The following is a 26,674-nucleotide window of genomic DNA, read 5'->3' as shown; positions in this document are numbered from 1 at the left end:
ACAGGGCTTACGTGTCAGGAAGACAGGAATGAATGTGAAGAGAGTCTTTGTTTTCCTGGAGTGTCTTGTATGAATACCTTTGGATCATATGCATGTGGAATTTGCCCCACTGGGATGGAGGGAAATGGTAAAACTTGCAAATGTAAGTGTTTTGCATGATTTATTTTAATAGATGGGGGAAAAAATGGGTTCCATTCTACTACTATTATTCTTAATTGACTACTTTGCCACTCAAGTATGGACCTTTAGATATACAAAGCTGACTGTTGCCTTGTTATATTAATATGGATAATTGCAAATTGGTCTCTGTTTGCTATTTTTCACTGCAGTTTAGTTTCATTTTGATTAGAATGAACACCGTAGCATACAAAAAAGTATTTTCCAGATGCCAGCTAAATAATTTGCCAAGGACATTCCCCATGTTCTCCACTATTTCACTCCTAAATATACCATGCACTAACAAGTGCTGGGGGAGCACCCTCAGGATTACTTTTGCTTTGGGCAAATGCTGTGTAAGCAGGGTGTAGGGTAAGAGGAAGAAGGTCCATGTGCAAATCCTTCACATCCTTTCACCTCTGTTTCCAAAGTGTGCTTTCATTAGAGGACACAGTCCACAGCTGCTGAGCTCATGCTTGGCGTAAAGTCATGCCACAGGTCCCAATTAGTGAAGGAAATGGCTAGGAACTATTTTATACCTACTCAGTATTTACTTTTTGGGCAACAGACTCTTTAGTAGGGAGACTACAGTGACTTTGCACTCTGCTGAGACCTTCCCAGTGCATGGGATGCGACCCACTCATACGCTGCTTGTTTTAGTCATACACACACAAATCTTCTCTAAAAATAACATTTGGTTGGCCAGAAGGAGAGGAATCAACACTTGAAGTGTTTCATGTTTGTTTGTTTGTTTGTTTGTTGGTGTTTCCAAAGAAATCTGAGAAGCAAAAGATACAGATATTAACTATGAAGATATTAACTCTTCCTCATATTGACTACCAAAAAGAAAAAAAAATCTGATGTAGAAAGACTCAGTTGTAACTGCAGGATTCTGGCACCAGCAGGACTGCCTTTGCCAGGTTTACCAAATATCCCTTCAATCATATTGCCAAATGTCTGTAGAGAATGTTTTTTTTCCTGCATTATTCAGCCACATTGGTTATTTCAAAGTGATTTTGCATCTCTTTCACTAATGCATATTTTTGTAGCTGATTTGACCAATGAAGGAAGGATACACCAAATAATACCCTTTTTAAAAATATCATAGAATCATAGAATCGTTTAGGTTGGAAAAGACCCTTAAGATCATCGAGTCCAACCGTTAACCCAGCACTGCCAAGGCCACCACTAAACCATGTCCTCAAGCACCACATCTACCCTTCTTTTAAATACCTCCAGGCATGGGGACTCAACCACTGCCCTGGGCAGCCTGTGCCAGTGCTTGACTGCCCTTTCGGTGAAGAAGTTTTTCCTAATATCCAACCTAAACCTCCCCTGGCGCAGCTTGAGGCCGTTTCCTCTCATCCTATCGCTTGTTACTGGGGAGAAGAGACCGACCCCCACCTCACTACAGCCTCCTTTCAGGCAGTTGTAGAGAGCAATAAGGTCTCCCCTCAGCCTCCTCTTCTCCAGGCTAAACAACCCCAGCTCCCTCAGCCACTCCTCACCAGACTTGTGCTCCAGACCCTTCACCAGCTTCGTTGCCCTTCTCTGGCCACGCTCCAGCCCCTCCATGTCCTTCTTGGAGTGAGGGGCCCAAAACTGAACACAGGACTCGAGGTGCAGCCTCACCAGTGCCCAGTACAGGGGCACCATCACCTCCCTGGTCCTGCTGGCCACACTATTCCTGATACAGGCCAGGATGCCATTGGCCCTCTTGGCCACCTGGGCACACTGCTGGCTCATGTTCAGGCAGCTGTCAACCAACACCCCCAGGTCCTTTTCTGCCAGGCAGCTCTCCAGCCACTCCTCCCCAAGCCTGTAGCATTGCATGGGGTTGTTGTGACCCAAGTGCAGGACCCAGCACTGAGCCTTGTTGAACCTCATACAGTTGGCCTCGGCCCATCAATCCAGCCTGTCCAGGTCCCTCTGCAGGGCCTTCCTACCCTCCAGCACATCAACGCTTCCACCCAACTTGGTGTCATCTGCAAACTTACTGAGGGTGCACTCGATCCCCTCACCCAGATCACTGATAAAGATATTAAACAGAACTGGCCCCAGTACCGAGCCCTGGGGAACACCAAATGCGACCAGATGCCAACTGGATTTAACTCCATTCACCACAACTCTTTGGGCCCGGCCATCCAGCCAGTTTTTTACCCAGCAAAGAGTACGCCCATCCAAGCCACGAGCAGCCAGTTTCTCCAGGAGAATGCTGTGGGAAACGGTGTCAAAGGCCTTACTGAAGTCCAGGTAGACAACATCCACAGCCTTTCCCTCATCCACTAAGCGGGTCACCTTGCCATAGGAGGAGATCAGGTTAGTGAAGCAGGACTTGCCTTTCATAAACCCATGCTGACTGGGCCTGATCCCCTGGTTGTCCCGTACGTGCCGCATGATGGCACTCAGGATGATCTGCTCCATAACCTTTCCCGGCACCGAGGTCCGGCTGACAGGCCTGTAGTTCCCTGGATCCTCCTTCCAGCCCTTCTTGTAGATGGGCATCACGTTTGCTAACCTTCAGACAACTTGGACCTCCCCGGTTAGCCAGGACTGCTGATAGATGATGGAGAGTGGCTTGGCGAGCACCTCCGCCAGCTCCCTCAGTCCCCTTGGGTGGATCCTATCCAGCCCCATGGACCTGTGTGTGTCTATGTGGTGTAGCAGGTTGCTGACCATTTCCTCTTGGATTACAGAATCTTCATTCTGCTCCCTGTCCTTGTCTTCCAGCTCAGGGGGCTGGGTACCCAGAGAACAGCTGGTCTGACTATTAAAGACTGAGGCAAAGAAGGCATTAAGTACCTCAGCCTTTTCCTTGCCCTCCGTCACTATGTTTCCCCCCGCATCCAACAAAGGATGGAGATTCTCCTTGGCTCTCCTTTTGTTGCTAATATATTTGTAGAAACATTTTTTGTTGTCTTTTACAGCAGTAGCCAGTTTAAGTTCCAGCTGGGCTTTGGTCCTTCTAATCCTCTCCCTGCATAAGCTCATGACACCCTTGTAGTCCTCCTGAATTGCCTGCCCTTTATTCCATGGGTCATAAACTCTCCTTTTATTCCTGAGTTCCAGCCAAAGATCTCTGTTCAGCCAGGCCGGTCTTCTCCCCCATCAGCTTGTCTTTCGGCACATGAGCATGGCGTGCTCACGTGCCTGTAAGATTTCCTTCTTGAAGAATGTCCAGCCTTCCTGGACTCCTTTGCCCTTCAGGACTGACTCCCAAGGGACTCTGTCAACCAGGCTCCTGAACAGGTCAAAATCTGCCCTCTGAAAGTCCACGGTAGGAGTTCTGCTGACCCCCCTCCTTACTTCTCCAAGAATCAAAAATTCTATCATTTCAATCACTATGTCCAAGATGGCCTCCAGCCATCACCCACCAGGCCTTCTCTGTTCACAAACAAGAGGTCCAGCAGGGCGCCCTCCCTAGCTGGCTCCCTCACCAGCCATGTCAGGAAGGTCTCTTCCACACACTCCAGGAACCTCCTAGACTCTTTCCTCTCTGCTGTGTTGTATTTCCAGCAGGTATCTGGTAAGTTGAAGTCTCCCATGAGAACAAGGGCGAGCGATTGTGAGACTTCTCCCAGCTGCTTACAGAATACTTCATCCACCTCTTCACCCTGGTTGGGTGCTCTATAACAGACTCCCACCATGATATCTGCCTTGTTGGCCTTCTCCCTGATTCTTACCCATAAACACTCAACCCTGTCGTCACCATCATTAAGCTCCATATCAGAAAAGTAATTTCTTCCTTTGCGTTTTTCTTAATTACAGAAATATTTCTCTATTTCCAAAATGCACGTTCATTAGAAGGAATAAACCTGAGGGCTTCCTTGTTCACCCAAAATAGGATAGAAATAATTCTCTGTGGTTCTGATATACAGACTTAACATACCTGCTCATACTTCCCTTGCTGAAGCAAGTAGAAAGGCTTCTGGGAGGAAGGAGGAGAAAACTGAAGTCATTTTATAGCTGTTAGAGTGGGCTATAGCTCATTGCATTATTTAATATATATAAAGAGTCACAGTCTCAGGCTTTATTAAGAGTACAGAATATCCAAGAGACCCAGGGCAGGGTTGTTTAGCTCGCAACATATATCCACATAGACTTTACAATCCTTAATTCATGCAAGAAATTAGCTTAAAATTACACAGAAATCAATATTTTTAGAGTCTCCACCAATCAATTTTCCTCTTTACAACCATGTATACTTTCTACAGGTATTTTGACACATCCAAAGTTTGCAGCTGAACTAACTGAAGCCAACAAACATACACAACATAGTTGTAGAAAGAAGCTTTCAAGGAGAGGCAGGAATCAGACAGAGCACAGGTCTCAGTGTGTAGCATAGCATCTTCATCCAAGTAACAATGCTGTCTAATACACGGGGACCTGAGGCCTTCTTACTGCCCTTAGCTCAATAAAAGATCACAGTGCATATTAAGTACGTCTCCCAGATAAGCAAAGTTCAGTGAGTCTGGGCATAGTAATTTTTTCTATATTTGTGTTGAAGCTTTGCTGCATGTCAGCAGCTGACTCACCTGATTTGCCTTTATTTGCTTGGTGGTTGGCTTCCAGAATAAACTGATGTCAGGTTATCTGATTTGCTGTTACTGTTGCTTTTTATCATCAATCACAGCTAAGCTGTAACACCTTGTTTCCTTGTCTCCATGCTTTCTTTTCACAGCTGTGCTTGCTGCTGACATTACAAAAGCTTTAAGCATTGAACAAGGCAACGGCAAAGGTGATTTGAACAAGACCGAGGTTAAGCAGCTACTGCAACCCTTGGAGGCAAAGGATTCTCCTGTAATTAAAAATCTTAGCATAAGTGATAGACATGGTAGGTATACAAGGATATGAAATCTTTTTCAGTTGCAGCATTCTACATATTCAGAAATCATACATTTTACCATCTTAACAGTAAATATGAAGTAGCTGTTTATAATGCATCATAGAAAGACAGAGTTAAAAATCAAAAACCGCCTCAATACATCAAACTGGATTGCTGCTAAACAATTTTACATGGGAAGAGAGCCATTACAGCAATAGCAATCAGAGTGGTCAGGCTTAACTAGAAAGCACATCGCTTCTGAGGCAGAACAAAATCACTCCAAATCGTAGTGATCAATGGAAAACAAAATGATAAGAATGACAGCTTATGCCAGCTTGCCATCACCAAGCGACACGGACATTTCATTTCAGCGTCTGACAGGCAGTCACTGAATTAAGACTGAGTCTTGAGCATAAGCAAAGATCGACTCTTGAAGTATGAACTTGACTGTGGCAGCTGCTTTTCCCAGATGCAGAGCACTACAGCACTCTCTAACAGGGGTGTGCACCTGCACGATGCTTATGTTGTCCCTGTTGTAATGAGTGTTGCATATTTAGTTGATTTTCTAGTGAAAGCAGGGAGCAGAAGAATTGAGACTGGGCATGTCTGTCATGTAGGGGCATATGTAAAAGAAAAGATTTTTTTTTTCTCACCTTTTTTTTTTTTATATCTGTATCAGGCCAGCCAGCACCTAACCAGAACTTGCCTCTTACAGGTATCCATCATAATGCGTAGGCAAGGTGCAAGAATAATGCTGAAAATACTTGAGAATCATGATGGAGACCTCACTGGAGGCAATTAAAAAAGATCTACAACCATCATTAAGATTTTATTCATCACCTGTTCTCTGTCTTGACACTATTAAATACTTCACAGACAGTTCATATACACTTGCTATTCAGTGACATCATAAGTGATAAAATATTATATACTACTGGAGTATTAAATTTTGCACATAGTTCTAAGATAATTAAAGTGGTCTCCTGTCATACAATGTTTGACACATTAAGGATGATTTCTAGATCAGAAACATATGTACTTGACAGTGTATTTTTAAAGGTAAAGTATATGTGCTGTAAGGTTTGTTGATTACCTTCCAATTATAAAGGACCAAAAGGATGTCTGAATAATAGTTTCTCACCCAGTTAATCTTTCACTTATGCTGAAAATTACAGTTCCTATATTATCCATGATAAATGCCAAACAACTTTGAGTAATAAACTTGAAAACATGTAATTAGCAGACTAATAAATCTTGCTTTAATGAGAAACAGCTGTTCTGTTACGCTGTGCCTACAGGACATTCTCATGTTTGGCTCAAGGTTTGGGAACATTCTGCATTAATTAGACTTTAAAAGCAGTTATAAAGCTTTAGCTGGGCTCAGGCAGTCACTGCTTAATTTTATATATGCATTTGATTTGAGAAATTATAAACAAGCATGCTTGAACTTTCTCCTTTTTTAGGCCATGCAGCACCACTGTCACACATTACTACCTGTGCCAACAGGCCATGTTTTCCTGGAGTGTTATGTTTTGATCGGAAACCCCCTTACATCGGATATGTCTGCGGCCGATGTCCAGCAGGTTTTTTTGGAAATGGCCGAATCTGTACCAAAGTCCCCAGATCAGGTATTTTCTAATTTTTAGAATTTTGAAAAGGTTTTGCATACAAAGGCTGTAAGAAAATACGAACTAGTATGGCACTACAATGCAATGTACTTTATAATTAAACACTGAAGACTTTTTTCTTTCACTCTTACCTGCCAAGCAGCTAGCCGGTCTTATTTCAGGAATACCTGGCTCTATGAGTCAAAATTCAGGAGATTAACCACTTCATTTGCCAGTAGGGAGAATTCTTCACAACAGGATTTACTAGACGGCACGACTCACCACATCTGTATTTCTGCCACAGCACTGGCATGGGATTTCAAAACATGTTTCCTCCTCAGTAAGATCAGAACATGACACATGCCTGTATCACTCTGCATTCCTCCTTTCCTAATTCTTTTGCTGCAAGGCATCTGTTCTCCAAGGTGACCTGTGAAGATGATGAAAACCAAAGTGTCATGTAAGAACAACTCCACCAACAACTAATAGCAACAGATAATTAAAGCATTTCAATAGTATCATTCATAGCCTGAGCAATAATCTTCCTTAGGGAGCTCTGAAACTCAGCTGGTCCCATTAATCTCTGAGGACTGATCATTAGAAGAGGTCTTCTGCTGTGATAAAAGAAAGGCTGGGTCCTGACCTCAGGCAGAAAGTGGCAATAGCTTAGCAACCACTCATCAGTCATCCGATCCTGCTCTCTCTCCATGAAATTCTCATAATTCAATGTATGGTTCTCTAGGGACTGTCCGGATGGTTGTCCTCTTTTTACTGTACAGAGTGATTTGCCAAGAGAACTCACGTTTATTCCTTAATAACAGTAGTGACTAGGTCAGATTCCTTGGTTTTCTTCTAAATCTTTTTCTTAGGTATTCAAGACAGACTGGCTTGAAACCTGTCAAATTGTTCCCCAACCTCCTACACTTGACAAAACCACCTGCATTCCCCATTCTGTATCCAAATCAATGACTGCTACCTTGGTGTTATATTTTAATGCACACACTATCAAAGTGGAAGCAATTTTACTGCTTAGTGTGTAGGTATCATCCAATCTCTTTGAACTATAAATTGATTTTAGCCAGTTCTCTGAATCTAAAGGTCACAAAAAAGCCCCCAACATTTTTCTTTCTCTAGCAATGACTATGTACAATGTATTACTTAGTGTGTCAGAGTCACTAAGTCAGCTATTGACTCTTCTATAACTTGGTGAAGCTGTAAAAGCAGTTGAGAAAAAAAAAAATCATTGCGCATATAAATAAACTAACATTTCTGTTATTGCCCAAAGCTGCACCTTGTCGCTAATGGGATAATGGGATACGCATCGTACACCCCACAGGTTGTTTAAATGCTGTTGAGTAGAACAGATAGTCTACAGCTGTAGATATTGGTACAGTAAATCAGATACACTTACATTGTGCTTATATAAACATTAACCAATAAATTTGTGTGTGTTCTAAAAAGGGAAGTGTAGACAGTAGTTGCCATTTACTGTGATTCATACCTGTCATACACAGCTCCAGGCGAGATTTAAGAAATATCCTGAGTATCAGGATCTGAAACTAATACATGCGTCTTGCAAAAGCAAGTTGTATATCAGAGGCTGGGGGGTTGTTTTTCCTCTCGAATACGCAAACTGAGTCTGGGACTTCATGCTGCAAACGTGGCCATGCAACCAGCTTGAGCACTTTGGGGAAAGAATGAAGAGGAATTATTTCTTGTTCCATCAGAACCTTATATTCACTCATGTGAATTATATCACAGTATAAATGATAAGAATCTGGTTCCTCAAAGTTAAACGAGAGTAGTCATTTGTTTTAATATTTAGAAATGAAAGCAATGGCTGCAGCTGTATGAGTGTCCTAATTTATGACCAAAATGATTGGTTTAACTTTCTTTGTGCTTTGCTAGTTCAAGCAGAAGTATTGTATAGCATTGAAGATTAAAAGGTATCAGACAAAAAAGAATGAACTTTCAATTAAATTTATGTACAGTTATGGATTATGATTATTGTGAAACCCTCTCTGTTAGAATAATAGCTTCTCTCCCTTGTAACTTACTCTATCGGTCTTCAAATGAAACAGAACAAATCCTCTTCAGCTTGCTACAGTGCTCGTGAAGGTACTGAGATTATGTGCCACTTCTTTCCAATTCTGGTAATTTTAATCTAAAAATACTCTTGTTAATCCCTATTTTGTACTTTTATTGGCTGCTTTTGACATGAAGTTATACTCAATTGTTGTGATTTAAGGATTAAAGGATAAGCATTTTTTCATACAGAAACTGCAAAAATTACCCAGCTGCCTTTTTAGACTACTGACGAGAAAAAATATGCCAAAAGAAAATTGTTTCCTAAGTCAGTGTTTGTTGAGCTGCACCCAGAAGTCCTTCAATTTTGATTTATAATCAACAAAGTACCATTTCCTCAGCATTGATATGTGATAGGTATTAATCTTTTGACGTAGCTGACTTACTGCAAACTATGTAACTCCACAAATAAGTTTCTGAGCTATATTTACCTGCTCTGCCAACAATGCAGGGCCTCATTCTGTTCCTACTTACATGTTTTACCTGGTTTATATCAGTAGTTTGTACCGGCTTAAATCAACCAGACTTGATTGCAATTGTTTTTGAAGTACATCAGATTAGTTTTAAGGAAAAACATCACCAGTATCAAAGTCGGTATGGAGTTTCATATATAAAGGGAAATTACTATTTTTAAAAATACATTCTCATATTAGAAACAAAAAACTATTTCTCTCCCTTCAAAATCCATAAAGCAGGTATCCTACATTTTTTAAAAAATTTTCTAGTAGGATCAAAAGTCCCTTAATTTTGCTGGCATTGCAATAAAGAGGAAAGTCTAAGGAATTTAAATCTGTCCAGGCTTCACTGGGCACATTTCACATTTGTATAAAATATCTGTTAACTTTGTGTTAGAAGAGGCAGATCTATTAAATCAAGCCATGCAGTACCATTGGTCATGTTCTTGGCACAAAGAAAATGAATATATCCTAATGGGGGATGCTGGTGATGTTACTGCATGTTGCAGTATTAGTTCTCGTCAGACGCTACTGATATTTGTCTGGACTGGTTTCATCACTCACAGTCACAGAGATACCCATCTGTTTGCACTTTCTTTAGCAGGTTAGAGAGGTTGGTGTCATCACAAAAGATTTATTTTTTTTCTATTAGTAAATCAGCAATTTTACTGGACAAAGCAGTGCCACATCCATCACCGATAAAAGATTGTTTGTTCAGAACCAGCTCTTTCTGCCTCTCCTGGTTTAGGGAGCCGAAGATCAAGGGAGAGGATTATTTTATGGTCTCTGTAATCGAGTTCTGCTTTTCCATTCTGAACACCACTGCTAGCTCTCCTGTCATAGCAGTTAATTTGCAGTATTGTAGACATTCGGCACTTGATATACTTTTGTATGTGCCAGCTATTTGTTATGTTTATGCACTCTATGTTTTACACTATTCCAGTATCTGCACTGTGCTTCTGAATTCACTTTGATTTTACATCAGAGACCTCTGTGACCTTCTCATTTGCACCACTGCCAGATCAACATCAAGGTGTGGATTTAAAAGGAGAATAAAATGTTTTGAATTAAAAGAACGTGTTTAAACACATAGTGCTCAGTCTAACACCAGAGGAACATATTAGTCTTAAGTTTTACATTCTTAACTTTTAACTTTGAAATCAGTGCTGTCATTATTAGCACTCATCATTGATCACTGCCCATGAAAAATAAATAACTCCAGTAAGAGCTTTGGTCACCAACCCAAGGTTTCATCTCTGGAGCTAACTACAGGAGTAGGCACCTCTTACTGCCTGGAACCAATCAAATGATTTTGCTTCAAGAGATGACTGAAGAACATAATGGACTCCTTTCATCTCTTATCTAACAGAATTGATGAATTTGCATTAAAAAGATCAAGGCCCAGATTCCAGTCTCAGCTACACCAGTGTAAATCATAAGTGATTCCATTAAATGAATACCATTACCCTAATGGAGTGAGCTGAGCACTGTTCCTGGAAGACAGATCTTAAAACCTGTTAAGGTAGGCACATCACACACAGAACTTTTCAATACCAACAGGTACCAATAGGTGTAGATAAAACGCACACAATTTTCAGCACTCAGAGGGTGCTTTGCAATGAGTAACTAACCAGTCTTGACTTGGTTTATGTAATGAGTTATAAGGTTCACTTGAAGGCAGGAATATTTTGATCCTGCAGTCCTTAGCTGTGAAGTTGTCTGACATCCTTGCAAAGAAGGCATAACAGAAACACAAAATAAATAGTAAATAATAGTCTGATTTGCCTCTGTGTGGTAACAGCTCTCAGCTATTCTTGTGGGCTCCAAAACTGGGAAGCATTGCATCCCAATGCTGTGGCTTCCAGCTCCTAGTTCTGACTCAGGCCACTGAAACTCTGTCCGCAATTCATCTTTGGAATTTATGGTGGAAGTTGCCGATCCCTTTTGTAAATTATATTTCAGTGTTTCGAGTTTGTTTATTTCAGGACAAAATGTACATTTTTTCAGACTGACCAGTTATGAAGAAATGATGTCTCCTTCAAGGGGTATGTGATGAAATGGCAACTGAAGCGGGGTTAGAAATGCCACACAAAGACATTCCATATAAATTTGGACTCATGAAAGACACAGTTTTGCAAATGCTATACCAGTAATCTTCGCACGAGGCCAGGATCAGCCTGGCATTTTGGACATAAGCTGTGACCCTTTCCTGCCCTCTGAGTATGTAATTGCCACTGAAAATCCACTCCTGTACTTGTCAAGATAGAAAGGGAAGCTGAGAGTCTTTCTGATGGCTTTCTCCTCCTTAGGGATACCTAATAAAATATTAAGTATTTTCAGAAAAATATCAACAGAGGCCTGTACAGTATATGCTATGACCCAAACATAACAACTAAAGTAGGCATGGTGGGAAGAATATGTTTAGATAATTTAAAAGATAAACGGTTTCCAGGTTCACTGATCCATATACTCTGTCAATCCAGAATTTGTTAAGTGCTTCCAATCCAGATAATATATTTAGGAAATGATGTAGCTCAGCAATAGAAGACCAATGAAGCCCAAGCCATAAAACCACCAGGGAAGAGGACTCAGCTATATGTCATGAATAATATTTACATTCAATCAGAACATCAAGTAGAGATTACATTTCTCTCCTACGAAGAATGTGCCACCTTTTGCTTAAGCAATCACTGTGCCATCATGACTTTTAAGTGATAATAACAACTCAGTCTCCAACAAGTAGTTTTTTACATTGGCAGAATAGAGAACAAGATTATCTCCTCTTAAAATTTCCAAGCTCATTTAATCAGCCAGCTATAATAGCACACAGCTTTTAAAGCAAGCCAACCCTGTTTCCCCAAATTTGATAACATTGCTGTTTTGTTAAAGGCGCTTAGAAGCCTCTTAAAACTGTAAGTAACTCATGCTGGACCAATATCCTGGCCCCATTAAAGCAACACAAGAGTTTTGCCACCAACTGCAAGAGCAAAGCAGGAGTTGAAGAAAAAGGATTCATAAGCAATGCAAAGCACGGTACAGTACAGGGGGGTAAAAATAGGCAAGAAATACACAGGCTCATCATTGCTCAGGACAAATTTAGGACTAGTTCCTTAGCATCTCACTCTTGTTGATGAACAGGGACCTACAAATGTAGTGGCACTCACTTCACTGGAGTTGCTTGCATAATCGGGTGATATTCACTGCCAAACCATGTGAATTTTGCCCCCAAACTTACACGCCACATGTATAGAGCTAGTTCATTTCTGAAGGGACACAGCAACAGCCTATAGCTAACACAACAAAACTGATCCTCTGGAATGCAGGAGAAAATGATCTCTCATGCCGATAAACTATTAGACTAAAAATTTCATAGAATCATAGAATAGCCCAGGTTGGAAGGGACCTCGAAAGATCATCTGGTCCAACCTTTGATTTCTCAAAGAGAATTTCTCTCATATATTATGATGAAAATACAAAATGCTGTTGTTTTGTTTTGTTTTAATTTCTATAGGACACAAGGGAGTAGAACCACACACTGGAGAGCACCACCGGAGTTCTCTGGTCTCTAAGTGGTGGAACAGCTGATAAATCTTTTATATTATTAAAAAATAATAGTCCTTGCTAAGAGTTTCTCCATGTTAACACATGTTGCTTATGGTACCTATAGAATATTTTCTTAAAAATCTCAGCTTTGAATCAAGCTACTGGTTTATGAAATTTTAAATTCTTCTTAAGCTAACGTAATACCTCACAGGAAAGGTAATCCTTAAGCTTTCTTCATCCCTTCTCCCCCAGATGTCTCTGGTCAGTTCATAACTTCCCCCTTGTATTTGTTTGAATGCAAAAAAAGGGGACCTGTTATCTTCTTCATAGCTATTTATGTCGCAATGTTGAAGCCCTAAGTGACCTCGGCTTGCTTCAGAATTCTCGCTCCATTAAAAACACTAATTTCCATAATACATTCTCAGAGCCTGAGAGAGGAAAAGATTAACCACAACACCGTTGCTAGCTGAAGTGCCACTATCAAGTGTCTCCACTTGTTCATCCTAATACTCTTTCAAAGAGAAAACTACAAACCTTATAAAGGCAAGTCTCATGATGTGACTGTCCCCAACATGCTACCATAGAATTCAAAGGGCAGAAGTGAGTTTTGTCAAGAGCTGATGACACCTACGTTAGCAGTGAGCTACAGCTAAATAACCATACTTCAGGAACTGTTGCATTAACAGCATGTGCTGTTCAGGTGGAAGATAAGCTTCGACTTCTGCACTAATGCTGCTTGCTTAGCTTGGATTTAGGGATGCCAACCCCTCTTCTAAACTGCAACCTGAACTCAATGCACGTTGTTCATAGTCTTTATGCACAGCTAAACGGACACACCATTCATCATTGCTAACCTGCTGGCACTAGTGAAAAACCCATTTGGTTAAACTAGGTGCAAATCACTAGAACTGACTAAGAACTGTTGTGACATACCATCTGAAAACTTATTATCGAAATTCCTTGCTTTTGTTTTCTATATTAGAAAGAAACTATAGATAGTTGTCAATGTAATCAGTTGAAATTGTGGAGAATTCCATAAAAGCATGATTTCACTGAGGGTATTTATATGTGCTTATACGGTATTAAAATATATTCATTACTGGTCTCCAGCAAGGCATAGTTCAGATTGTTTCTTGGCTTTCATATGTAAAGTAACTCATTTTTATGTGTTTACAGCCCAAAACAACATAATTATAGTTTTAGACCATTTACTTCTTGAATTGAATAAAAGGAGATTTTCAGTAAATTATTCAAATTTAAGCTACTTTTTCTTTGAAGAAATATTATGGATTTTCTTTTGAAGAAATGTTATGAACTTTCTTTATAATCTATTATTACAGTTCTAAAGGATTCTACATAGTTGTTTCAGAGAATTAGACAGGAATGCTTCAGAGACGATCTGTCTTGATTTAGCCTATTTTGTATATGTCTATCAACCTGTTCAAGCCATGAGAGAGTCTGAAGGCCCAAGAGGCATCATCAGATAAGAACACAGTTTTTATTAATTTTTCCATCTCTCACAGCACTGAGAAGAAGTAAAATATACTACCAATTCCTGAATAGAAAATATAATTTAGTTTTATGAACTTTATCTTAATGCTGTCTTTGTAGCTGCTGAAATAATACAGTTGCAGACTTAAATAATTGCCGAAGGTAGAACACAAAGAGGAGAGGTAAAAGTTCAGACCTGAAAGACGGACAAGGGGTAATGAAAGAAAAGACAATAAAACAGTTACGAAGGGGTTAAGTGAGTGATCCACGGTGTTTTGAAACACAACCATATTTCTCCTTTGCCTGCTGTTTTGTTAGCTGGATATTCAGGGAAAAGCACAGGAAGAGCACTTCTAAAAACTGCAGCAGAGAATTGGCTAGACCCAAGGAATAGAAAGAACACGGAAAGAGATCTAGTAACAAAGGAGCAAGAGAAGTGAGGCTCCTGTGCAAGGGGTGAGAGCGCATCAAACGTTGAGTTTTTCTAACCCTTAGGAGAGAACTTTTCAATTAAATCTTGAAATAAGCTGGAAGGTAGGAGAGGTGTTTGAGAAAACATTGTTTGTTTGTAAAAACATAGCTGGTTTATAAATCTCTCTCTACAATCCAAATAAGACACTGATAAAGAAAAATATTGATAGAGGGGGAAAAAAATCCCTGTTTGGGGAGCATGCTCATATCTTTGCAATCAGTAATTCTTACATCATTTTTCAAAACACTGTCTCTGGTGACCCTAACATTAAAATTTCTATTGAAAACTTACAGAAAACATCACAAAAGTAAAAAAAAAACCAACAGAGTCTGCAAACAAAGTGCACAAAATGCATTCTTTTCCTCAAAGGCCCATCTTTCTGTACAGCTATCATTGTGTTCATCACCTTCTTGCACCGTTCTTGCACTTTGCCTGTGTATGATGCCTTGTCCCGAGAATCTTACTAACGAAAAGCTGATGGATACCTCCTTGGAACACAGATACACATATATTACATGAAAGTGTCATGTATTAGGGTAAGTTTAATATTTAAAACTGTTTCATTACTGCCAGACTTGAGTGTCATTCTAGAAATCCATCTTATAGCCTGATACTAGTATTATCTACTCAGGCCACCTAAAAAGGAGCCAGTCATTTAAAGTCTATGGAGAAATCTGGCTTAAATGAATACAAACTAAGGCAGTATTAGTGCCCCAACTCTTTTAAGTTTTTTTGTTTCTCTTCATCTCTAAATTATAATGCTTTCTAATGAAAAAGTTTTATGAATAGAAAAATATTTCATATAAGGAAAGGGCTATGCCTAAGCAAAATCTTTCTAAGGCATTGTTTTGGTATGTGTTGAGTATGAAAGGGATTATCTTTAAGTATTCCTTGACGTATCTTAGATAAGACTGAAACTGTTCTCTGAGATGTAGTCACTAATATCATTTCTATGTTCATGAACTGTTTGCTTCCTGATCAAGCATCTCAGAACCCCCATTTTCTTTAAATACATCAGTTAATGAATCGAGATGTCAATTATATTGTTCTGAAAACCTAGGGGCAAATAAACTATACAGTGATGCAAGCAAATGCAAAAGATCTTTAATGTGACATAAGCAAACGCACTATCTCTTCTTGAGGTAATAATTTCTCATATACTCACATTGAATTTCAACATCCCAGAACTGGAATAGAACGTCCTTGATGGCAGAGTCTGGACCCCATTCCATTTGTGGGAATCATTTACTCTGAATACAGGGAGATTCATAAACAAAGTTTAGTGGATGAGCTGGCTGGAGATCCCAGGTTTTCTCCACCACAAAAAGTGTTAGAGCACAATGATTTTGTATTTCATACACACAAATCAAATTTGCATTGCAAATTATGAATGGTATTACTGAATTGTGTATATGCAACTGCAGCCACATTTGACAAACAAAAGAGTCTGAAGCAGAGGAATGGTTATAATCAGAAGTGGCTGAGTGATGCAGACTCCAGAGAATATTCCCTATTGCTCATGATTTTGGTAGGTGAAGGGGAAGAAAATCACTCACCGGGTAGCAACATCAGCAACACAATCTCATTTTCTGTCAGGCTGAAACAGAGCTCAGTGACAGTGAACTAGATGTTCACCTTTTCATTTCATCATTAAAGCACCAAGTGAGTAAATGTACCCATCACAGAAATGGTGGTTTGAGAGCACAGATTTTACTAAGACTGAATGCACCTGTACAGATGGATACAGAGTTGTGCGACTGCTTTGCTCATGTGCTGACCTGTCTGGACGTAAGGCACGCTAGGTCCACAAGCTGCCTCTCTCTGTTAGCCCAGCACAAGCCAAATAGCCTGGCTGCTTCGTTCTGGCTGCCTGGGCACAGCTAGTGGCTCGCACGCAGCTCCACATCGTTTTTTGATTCGCAAATTCCAGATCTGGGCACCTCTTGTATAAAACTTATTACTCATATCCTCTATTTCCACATTTTTCAAAGTGGGGATTAACTTTTGCCTATGCCTACTTCCAGTGTGTTGTGTGCTCCTTTCACATCACATCATTTACAACACATTTGACTTTTCAGGTTTTGACATAAAAAATAGGTAAAGGATCATGAGCTCTAAACTTAAGCTCCTACTTAAATTTATAAAAATATCCCAATGTCAGTGAGTCTTTAAAATGTTTTTGTTTCTACAAAAACGATCCTGGAAGTACACCCTTTGTAAAATTTGGGAAGTCAAAGCTGTACCTCACTTAAAGGAGCTGAGGAATTTATTCTGGGAGCTACTGCTTGTGATTGTAAGAGAAGAGACATCGGTGACTGGGAAGTTCAACCAGCATCTGAATGTGGGGAAATTCGGGATGCTTAAGGGGAAGGAAGGGAGAATCAAATCTATATTTCTGAATATTTGGGAGAGGGAAGACATTGGGGTATGCTTGGATGGCTAAACAGAAGATTTAGAAATTAAACACACTCTGACTAGAGAAGAAAGTTATGCCAGAACTTAATCAAATAAAATGGCAGATTAAGAATTGATGGAAAAACAGAATTTCCCTAGAGCTTCCTATTGATAGCTGCTTCGTTTCCCCTGTCTCACCAAGTAAATACAGAAAAAAAATATTAATGTGGAAAAGTAGAGAGAGAAATGGGATGATCCTTACTACTCTGGTAACAAGACTTCTTAGGCCACTGTAATTCTTCTATTCTTTCTTGACATTTTAAATAAGATTTATGTGCTGGTAGATGTTTCAAATTTTAAACGATGACCCACGTAGTGTAATATGTCAGAAGAGCATTTCTCTGTCGACATTCTTCTGAATGAGAAATGTGCTACGCAGCATGTGCTACTAAATGCTAATAGCTCTAAAACTACACAAATTGTAAATTTATTGAATTGTGTTAATAATGAGATGAATTCTTAAACTATTCACACAATTCTGAAATAGTTGTAACCTGATCAAAATTGAAGGTGCCCATAATCCTCTGACCTGACAGGCAGAAGAGACCACGGCCAGATGATCTTGCTATGGAGAAGGAGCCAGTCTCCACCTGAGGCGTAGACTGGTTTGGGGCATTTTATTAGATTAAAGGAGACAGCAGCACTTGAGATTACATGGCGATGCTTAGTGTCTCCCTCATGTCATTACATAAAAAAGTTACACCTACATTTAAGAAACAAAATGTAAAAGTTTCTAACTAATAATAGCTGCAAAGAGAAGCATGGCAATGAAAAGGTAATAGATACTCATGTCTGCAAGAAGCTTAAGCAAGTGTCTGAGGTGTCAGCTGCTAGTTGTAGGTCAGGAGGGGGATGCCTCCACAGCACATAGCTTGGGAAGAGAGGTGTGGAGGTGGTCTAAGACCAGCAAAGACTTGGGTGAACGGCAGAGAGGAATATGGTAACCAACCTGGTCCACCCTGTCCCAGGCAGAGTATGAAATGTGTGCTGCTTCTCTGGGAACAGAAATGGTTGGGGTCAGAAGGGGATGTGATTTCTCTTAATTCAAGTCTGGATGTGGCCTTTTTCTGAATGTTTGTAAATGCAAAAAAATAACCAGAAACTCAGAAGAGAGAAAATATATTCCATTTCTTTTCTGTGTTTCAGAGTGTTGATATCCCACCCTGCGTTTAAGAGACTGTCGGGTGTCTTTGTTTGTGAACTGCTGTTTTCACTAGCTTATATAGTCATTTTATTACCTTCAGAATGAACATGATCCTCGTCAACTACAGATATCTAGTAGTTCACTACAAAATGCAATTCAAGTGGGAGAAGAAATCAGAATTTGCTGTGCCTTAACAGCACCATGATGACATTGGCAAGCATGAACCAGACACTGGTTATGATGATTCTGATTTATGAGCTTACTGCGAGCAGCACGAATATCTGAAACACTGGGCGAACCGAAGGCTGGGGGGTTCTCATGTGGGGGAACTCCTGCACGACATAGATGGAAAGTGTCCTGGTGTTGGGTTGGATGAGGGACGTTAAACTTCTGTCTTGGAAATTTGCCCTCTGTCACCTTTGTTCTAATCTTCCCCAGACAGGGGGACAACAGTGGAATCTATCTTCTCGGGGCCTGATCCATCCCGGCATTACGCTGTGCTTACAGTGGTGTAACTCCATCGATACGAATGGCGCTCCTGCCATGCACAGCTGGAGCAAAGCAGCAGGTTCTCGGTCTCTTATCTACCTCTGTGAAAAATAAACTCAATCGTTCCACTGCTGCACATTTCCCCGTTAGTATAGGCAGAAATACTGACAGGTAGTGAAAATGTATTTTTGTACCGTCATATAACCTTGAGCAGCTTGCCTTGTCATTTTTTTGTTATTTTCATCCAGTCCAATATGTAATCATACAGTGGCATCACAGAGAAAACTAGATTCATGCAATCACACTTCTGCATTGATAATGGGTTATACATTTGAAGATATTGATCAACTGCAAGGAAAATAAATTGAAGTAATACAGGATTTGAGAAAGCTGCTGACTACAGACAACTGAGTCTGCAATCTTTTGGTATACTTCTTTGTTTTAGCTTATTTAGATATCTGTAAGACTGTAGAAAGAAATTTTCAGGTATTCTAGAAAAAATCTATTGTATTCTAATCCAAACTAAATTGCACAGTATCACTATAAGTAAAAATCTGAAATAACGAAAGCTGAGAGGACACTCTAGTCACCATATTTGAATGACGCCAACATCTTATGAAGTTTAGCAGCCTCTACAGAGTGAATGAGGGACCTTGATTCATATATATCATAATGAACAACCAACCAAAATGTATCACTACTCTTCATTGGTAGTAGTATTTGAGATGTAAAAATTGCATTATCATAAATACACTCCAACAGTATGCTCCCCCTTGCAGGGAAGGCTGAAGCTTATTTGCAGGATGGGTATATCACCTATATCATGTGATAAAGAAATAAAAGATTTCCCTTTCTCAGGTAGTCAGTCTGATCCCCTTCTTAGTTACTAAAATTCAGTTAGGAGGAAAACCCATTTAATTATAACACAGTGGAAGGAGCTCAAAGCTATAATCAGGGCTCATTTTGGAAATTTGTCAGAGAGGTCATTCAGCCCTTCACTGTCATTCCTGTTGATTTCTGGTCCTTGAATAGAATTTTCTAAAGGCAGTAATGATCATCTATTACTGATAATTTTCTATGGGGATGTTTCTTTCATCTTTCTCTCATTCATTTTCAAAAATCCTTTGACTTCTCCTATCCTTTCATGCTCTTTTTGCTGATGTCCTCCCTGCTTCACCATCTCTTTTCTTCCATTCTGTGTACCTCATCATTCATCTGCCTTACTTGGGACAGTAAAATCCATGTATTTACCTACTGCTCTACTAAATACCATGTATTTACCTACTGATGTACATAGCTTGATCCAGTACCATTGTAAAACTCCAAAACGTTATGCTTCAGGGCAATAAAAACTCATCAGCCACCAGCAGAATGACACTGTTTATCACCCAAATAAACACAGCTTTGGATGCCAGGATTTGCTTTGATCTAGTCAATGCTCTAACTTTCATTTCGACCTTTGCCAAGCATCTTAATCTTCCTCCTTGCTAACTATGGCTAATTTCTACATCAAGAGGAGTTTTAAGAAAGTGATTAATATTTATATTTAAAAGGAAGAGGAACATCCCGCATGGGGTTAACCCTAGAACCAAGTGAGGTTTTTTGTTCAGGATCCAATATATTCCATTTCCTATGGAGTGAGTATGCCAGAACTGGTTAAAAATAGCTTCTTCCATTCATTAGAGTCAGCAGATGGCCATTAATCTTCCTGAAAGTATTGATTCAAACTACTCGTCTCCACTTTCAAGGCCCTTCACAGACTACCCTCTCCCCATCTATCATCCCTCCTTACACTACTGAAAAGGTGGCTGGCTTTGTAACAAGTGGGTGACAGTTACAAACCAGCAGTCTCTCCTACATGCTGCCCCTCACGTCTGGAGGGAGCTGTACACAGCATTAACAAAGCTTTTCCATTTGTCTCCTTTAAATGCTTTCCTAAAACTTTCCTTTGCCATAAGGACTACAAAAGCATTACATAGTTATACACTGATGTGATGGGGCTAGAGTCTCTCTAGGACACGATCGTGCCAAGGACCATCTTAACATTGTTTATTTCTCCATCTCCGGTATCTGTCTGTCTCAAACTGCAATGTCTCATCTTACTCCTAGACTGCAAGAGCTTGAATGCAAAGTCTCTGCGTTACGTAGCAGAACATTTCCCAGCACACTATTGCAATATAGACCGTTAACGAGAAACAAATATTAGCTCAGGTGGTCAAGAACTGTAGGGTGCACCACAGAAAGGTGCACAGTGCCCAAACCTCATGGACCAGTGTAAGCCCAAATTAGTAAACCAGCATGGCAAGTGTTTTTGGCTGGCTGCAATTTAACCTCTGTAAACCCAGTGCTACACCTCATAGAATAATGCCTGACCTTCACTGAGACTTACTGCCTTAGGCTCAAGGTTAAGCCAGCATAAATATATTTCACCTAGTTCACGACCTGCCACCCTGTAAGTTTCGGTCTTGCAGTTCCCTGTGCATCCAGGGCTGGTGTTACCCGTAGCAGATAGCACCATGTCACTTCTATGCCAGCCGGCATAAACGTGCCCTTAGCATATAGGATAGATTAACTCTTTTACTTCTAGAATTGATGTTCTGTTGTTTGGTCATAAGCTAAATATTCACTGTGGTTCCTTTAAACTCTAGAGCAGCAAATTTGGCTAATATATATCTTTCTTCTGCCCTAGTTTCAAGATCTTTCCAAAGCCATGTGGATTTTGCTGGAAGAGATATGGAAGATGCTAGAGGCTCTCCCCAGGAAGATGTTTTAAAGACGTCAAGAAACATATATTCCTTTCTGTCCCAAACCCAAATTCCAAGACAAGAAACTACATACTTTTTGGAAAGAAACCCCACAGTCATTAACACTCCATCCCTTACAATGAAAAGGAAGACATCGTCAGCAAAAAAACCTGATATGGAGTCCACAGCACCTGAGGAACAATCTTTTCTTGAAAAAAGAAGCGATACACATGCTTTCCTTCTGCACGAGGAGCCAGACCCTAGAGCCACAACGGTCAGTGTGACAACCCACTCCCCTCTCCATTTTAAACAATACAAAGCAGGTACAACACGGACTGTTCCTTCTCAACGCAACACAAATGCAAGTTCATTCTTTGCAAGGCCACATGCTGTTCAGCAAACTCGTTCCAAGTACAGCTATTCTCCCAGGAACTGGCCCGGTCGAGTTATAGTCTCAAAGACTAAACCATCCCAAGATTTCCCAACAGAGCAGCAGAGACCATCTCCTTTGGCAACACGCCTCACCTCCCCTTTCCATTTAATAGGTTCTTCCCTTGATACAGCTCCCTGGAGTGCTAGCGTCCCACCAGGGTCTGCTCCCCAAGCAAGGCTTCCAGCACAGGCCACAGCAGCCAGAAAGGTGTACAACACAGCGACGGATCACGTGGAACTGCCAAAAACCAGCGGTGGGACGCATCAGAAAGTCGTTTGCGGTAATATGCCGTGCTTTACTGGTGTGCAGTGCGAGCCCGCCGAAGATGGAGGATTTAAATGTGGGCCTTGTCCCACTGGATACAGCGGTGATGGAATTACATGTGAAGGTAAGGGGGAAAATCCTCTTTCAAATTCTTTTATAACTTCAAATATAATAACTCCCCAAAGTGAAAATTAATTTTGATTATAAATTTGGAGATTTCTCTAGCTGGGATCATTCTGGTTTACAAAGCCAATTATATTTCAAAATAATAGAAAAACATTCTGTAACTTTGAAAAAGCTCTTTCCACTTACAAAAATGACAAATTTATTTGATAATATCTAATCTATTGAAACCAGGGACAGATTGTGATCTTGCTTGCCCTTGCTTAAGGCCAGATTCATTCTGCTGAAATCATTACATTTGAAAACATATAAAACTTCTGTGGGAAAGAGTAAAATTGACTCCATTTCTCTATACAACACATATTCTAGGAAAAACTAATTGTTCTACTACCTTAAAAATTACTTTTAAATATCTATCTAATATCTTAAATACAACACTGAACTTGTCATCTGAAATGTATGGCACCAGAAGGGTTTTCACAATATATTGACTTATTTATTAGACAGCTTAGAATACCTCCCTAAAACAATAGTATTATGCACATTGTTGAAACAATGAATTCCCTGACTTAGCTATCATTAATTACACCCTTTGTTGAAATCCCTCTGATAAGTTGATATCTTAATTGGCCTTTCACTACACAAAGCAAAAGTGTGTGCATCATTTATTTCATTCTCTTTCATGTACGGTTTCTCACACTCCGTACATGGAGCAGACAGGCGTAGGGGGGGTCTCTGCTGCGCTCGATGGTCGACCTCCTGGGGACAACCTGCTGTGAGCAAGGCTTTGTGGGGGTATAAAGCCCCCAGCAATACTGCAGCCCTCTAAGCTCAAAGCAGTCCTGGAGATATATTACAAAATGTATAAGAAGAGGTTACTATAATCTTGGGTGCTGTAATTTTTGCCTGTTTGCGCATTTCTGAAATGCCCCTTCTAAAGGACTTAAGGTTACTTGGCATGAAAGACCCTGTCTTTGACCCCTGTTTTATACCTGGAACAGGAAAAATACCAAGGAGCTCCTAGTACCGGGAAGCCGAAAGCAAGTTTGATCGCAGAATGGCCTCCCCTCAAAGACCGGGCCCATGTACATATGAATATTTATGAATACGGGCATACAGCTGCTTTGTGTATAAGTATATTTAGTATGCCCATCAGTATAGTCCTTAAAACATAAATCTACCTCTGCCTTTTACTCTCTCGCAAGATGAGATGTTTTCTTCAATTACTGATGTTACTGAAAACCTCTCCGGAGAGTCCTTAGGATGAAATACTTTATTACCAACATCATTCTCTGTCTCGGGGCTTGATGACATGATACACAAACATCCGTTACTGGTCTCTTGTCACTGACCGTGTCACCTGACTCCATAATGAGCCTGTCTGTTCCCTGCTTCTGCTTCATCCCGAGCCCCCCTGCGCACCTGCGAGCACCTCCTGGAGCGTGGCCAGGAGGGTGAAGAGCACCCATTGTACCTCCAGCCGTTGATGTCTCTCCCCATGTCAGATGCAGCTGATTCATCGTGACAGATGAAGCTGAAAGATGAGGATGATTCCTTGGATTAAGGCCTGTCATAACCTCTGCTATCAGCTCCTCACAATGCCCCCATGATTGTACCGACTTCCCTCAAAACAATAGTACCCTCTAAGAACAGGAGGCAGCAAAACGGAACAAGTGATCAAAGCTTAGATGAGACCAACATTTGCAAAATCTTCAGGCTTTGATGCAACACCTGTGGCAAGTGAGCAAAAATGTCGACAGCCTCAGACACTATTGATAGTTGTCACCATCTTATTTAATATCAAAATTCATCGAGATAAAAGAAACAGCCCATCAGTAGCAAGTTTTAATACCTGTGGAGCTTGAGGGGATGTGATCTTTGTTTAATAAGAGTGTCTGAAAATAATCTAAGATAATAAATACTTTACTGAGTTATATTTATCTTGTGACAGAATGTAAATTTTTTTCCAGTTGTGCAGTTCAAAATCAGGCTTTGAGGACTGGTAGGGAAAAAATAAGCATCATCCTGAAAGAGAATTTCTCTTCTAAAATAAATCATACCAAATTTTATTTCTGTAATATTCTTATCCCTTTGGACAAGCCCTTCTGTCTCCCTGTTATGACTGCGTTGGAAGTCTCTTCCCTCTGCTCTGTCTTCCTCCTTTGGGAATCACAGGCTCACAGGAGTCCAGGCTGGAAGAGACCTCTGGGGATCATCAGGTCCAGCCTCCTATCTTCTTTTGGAAGAATATAGCTAGATGTCACTGTGTTCGGCTTACATTCAGGCACCTAAACTGAGATATGTTCAGATGCTTTTAGCAATTCCCGTTTAGATCACTCCCTTCACTACCAACAACTTTGTCATCTGTAAAAAGTAGGACCTTGCTTTTACCCATTTTGCTTTGGCTTAATAAGCATCACAGATTCTTAATTCTCTTGCTTCTGGCTAATTACTCTGCAGAGGAGCTGAGATGAAGTAGTTCCTCAAGGCTTCACTCATCACTCCCACGCCTTTTCCTACAGCTGGGCAGGTTCTCAGCTTGTAGAGCTCTTTCACCTTCCTGCACAAAGGCAGTATTGCCATTTATTAGTGGCCTAATGTTAAGACTAGTCTGCTAAACAGGCAAGGCCTTGAAAAATGTAATTTCAGAGTAGCATTTTGGAGACAGCCAACATCACCTACACAATAACAAAAAATAAGCAGGAGAAATAAGGCCTACTGCAGTCCACTGGATTCTCCCACATGTTCTCTGGCAGAAGATGCTCGCTGGCCTTCATGGAGACAACTTAGCCAAGAGTTCCTCTGGTGATGAGGGAGGTTACTGAATGCATAATTTCCACTCTGAGTGTCCTTTTCAAGTATATATACCATAAAACCAATGCACTACTATGGTACACTGCTAGCAGTTTTATGGGACAGCACATACCACCTGCCAAAGCGCGCTGCAGAAGTGCCGTAACACTTACAGAGCTTCAAATATTTCAGCTCAGTATGCCAACAGAATAAAAACCCATGCATAACTAGTCCAAATAGGATTGTTTTCAGAATGTTTCTGATATTTTGTCCAGCGTATTACAAGTGGCACATGTAACGCAGCACTTTGTAACATTTGAGGCTAATGCTCTGAAATATTTGTTAGTGTTGTTGCTCACCTTAGAGCAATTACTCGCCGTCCTGTTCCCCACTCTACAACAGGGCCATAAGCCCGCACTTTCAAAAATGCCGTATCCACTGGACAAGGAAACAAATGCTGTCTTTTCCCCGGGCTCGGTTTGTTCACCGGGGTCTGTGCATACGGCACCGTCTGAGAGCAGCTGTTGTATTTCTTGAGCTCCTTAGGGTGCCCTAAGGTGGAACATGTCCTTTCCGTTCGATAACAGGGTTGAAGCTAACAAAAAATTCTGCTCTGGGCATCATTGTTCTGCTTGTTTCTGAGAGACCTAAACCTGAAGCCAGAAGAAAAATAAGAATTTAAGCCAAATTCCCAGTCATCCTTGTTTTTATTTCTCTAACCCCAAGTTCATTTGATAAGGAGTGTCTGGTTACTAAAATTGTACAATTAAAAAGTCAAAGACTCAGTTCCACAGAATACAGACAATTATTTAAAACTATTTTGGATTAGGTGACAGTTAAGGACTATTATCTTTCTAGTTTTTTAGTAGTCATAAAATTTGCTCAGAATTTGTGTAGAAGATAAAGTCATGCTACTTTAGAAACATTTTCTTAAAAATATTAATTCAGTAAAACTCTGGGATATTTTATAGGCTCTACATGGTATTTTCTGAGGGAAGGGGAAGTCTAGAACATCAGTAGCCATGCTTTCTGCTCAAGAGTTAAAAACACAGCATTGCCTTGACATTACAAAACCACTGTTCAAAACAAATAATTTTCAAAATAACAGGAAAGATGGAGTAGTTGGGAAAGTATTACGACCTCAGGATGCACAGCTGGATGAAACCAGGCAGAAGAAATCAGGTAGCTGACATTTGTCTGTTCTGACACTTTTACACCCAAAAAGCTCTCCTATACCAGACCAAAAGTCCTTCCCCTATCTCCAATAGCTACCAACAGCAGACGTCTGGCTGGGAAAGATATAGGGATACTGTCCAGTATAGTCTCTCAGCAAGTTATGGATCATGTGCTTCAAAAAGCAAAGGTGATGGATTTGAACAGTACTCTGCTCAACTTTTCCAGGTCACATCAGATTTTGCAGTTTTCTGTCCTATCCCTCCAAGTCATGTCTTTCCCAAAGACCTAATCTATTCACTTGTTCTTTGTACCAAAGCTCTGCTATAACTTTGGTTATCCCTGTCACCTTTTTTTGCATCTTTTCCACTTTTACTATATCTTTTCTGAGCTGGGGGATCAGACCTGAACATGGTATTTAAG

The 26,674-nt window shown here is 40.4% G+C and overlaps 1 protein-coding gene across 1 annotated transcript in view; it reads left to right on the top strand.

Annotated features, from left to right (window-relative positions):
- Positions 1-26,674, top strand: part of LOC309591782 (von Willebrand factor D and EGF domain-containing protein-like) — a gene marked incomplete at its 5' end in the record, with an annotated part of 180,394 nt that overhangs the window by 118,318 nt on the left and 35,402 nt on the right. The window contains 4 exons of the mRNA XM_082314548.1: positions 5-142; positions 4,838-4,990; positions 6,445-6,609; positions 21,411-22,286. Of these exons, the coding sequence (XP_082170674.1) occupies positions 5-142; positions 4,838-4,990; positions 6,445-6,609; positions 21,411-22,286 (1,332 nt within the window). The remainder of the gene's footprint in view (positions 1-4; positions 143-4,837; positions 4,991-6,444; positions 6,610-21,410; positions 22,287-26,674) is intronic.

Source organism: Platalea leucorodia (assembly GCF_965183815.1).
Source record: "Platalea leucorodia genome assembly, chromosome: 5".
NCBI lineage: Eukaryota > Metazoa > Chordata > Aves > Pelecaniformes > Threskiornithidae > Platalea > Platalea leucorodia.
Note: the sequence above shows the minus strand (reverse complement) of the source record. Positions and strands in the feature narration are given on the sequence as shown.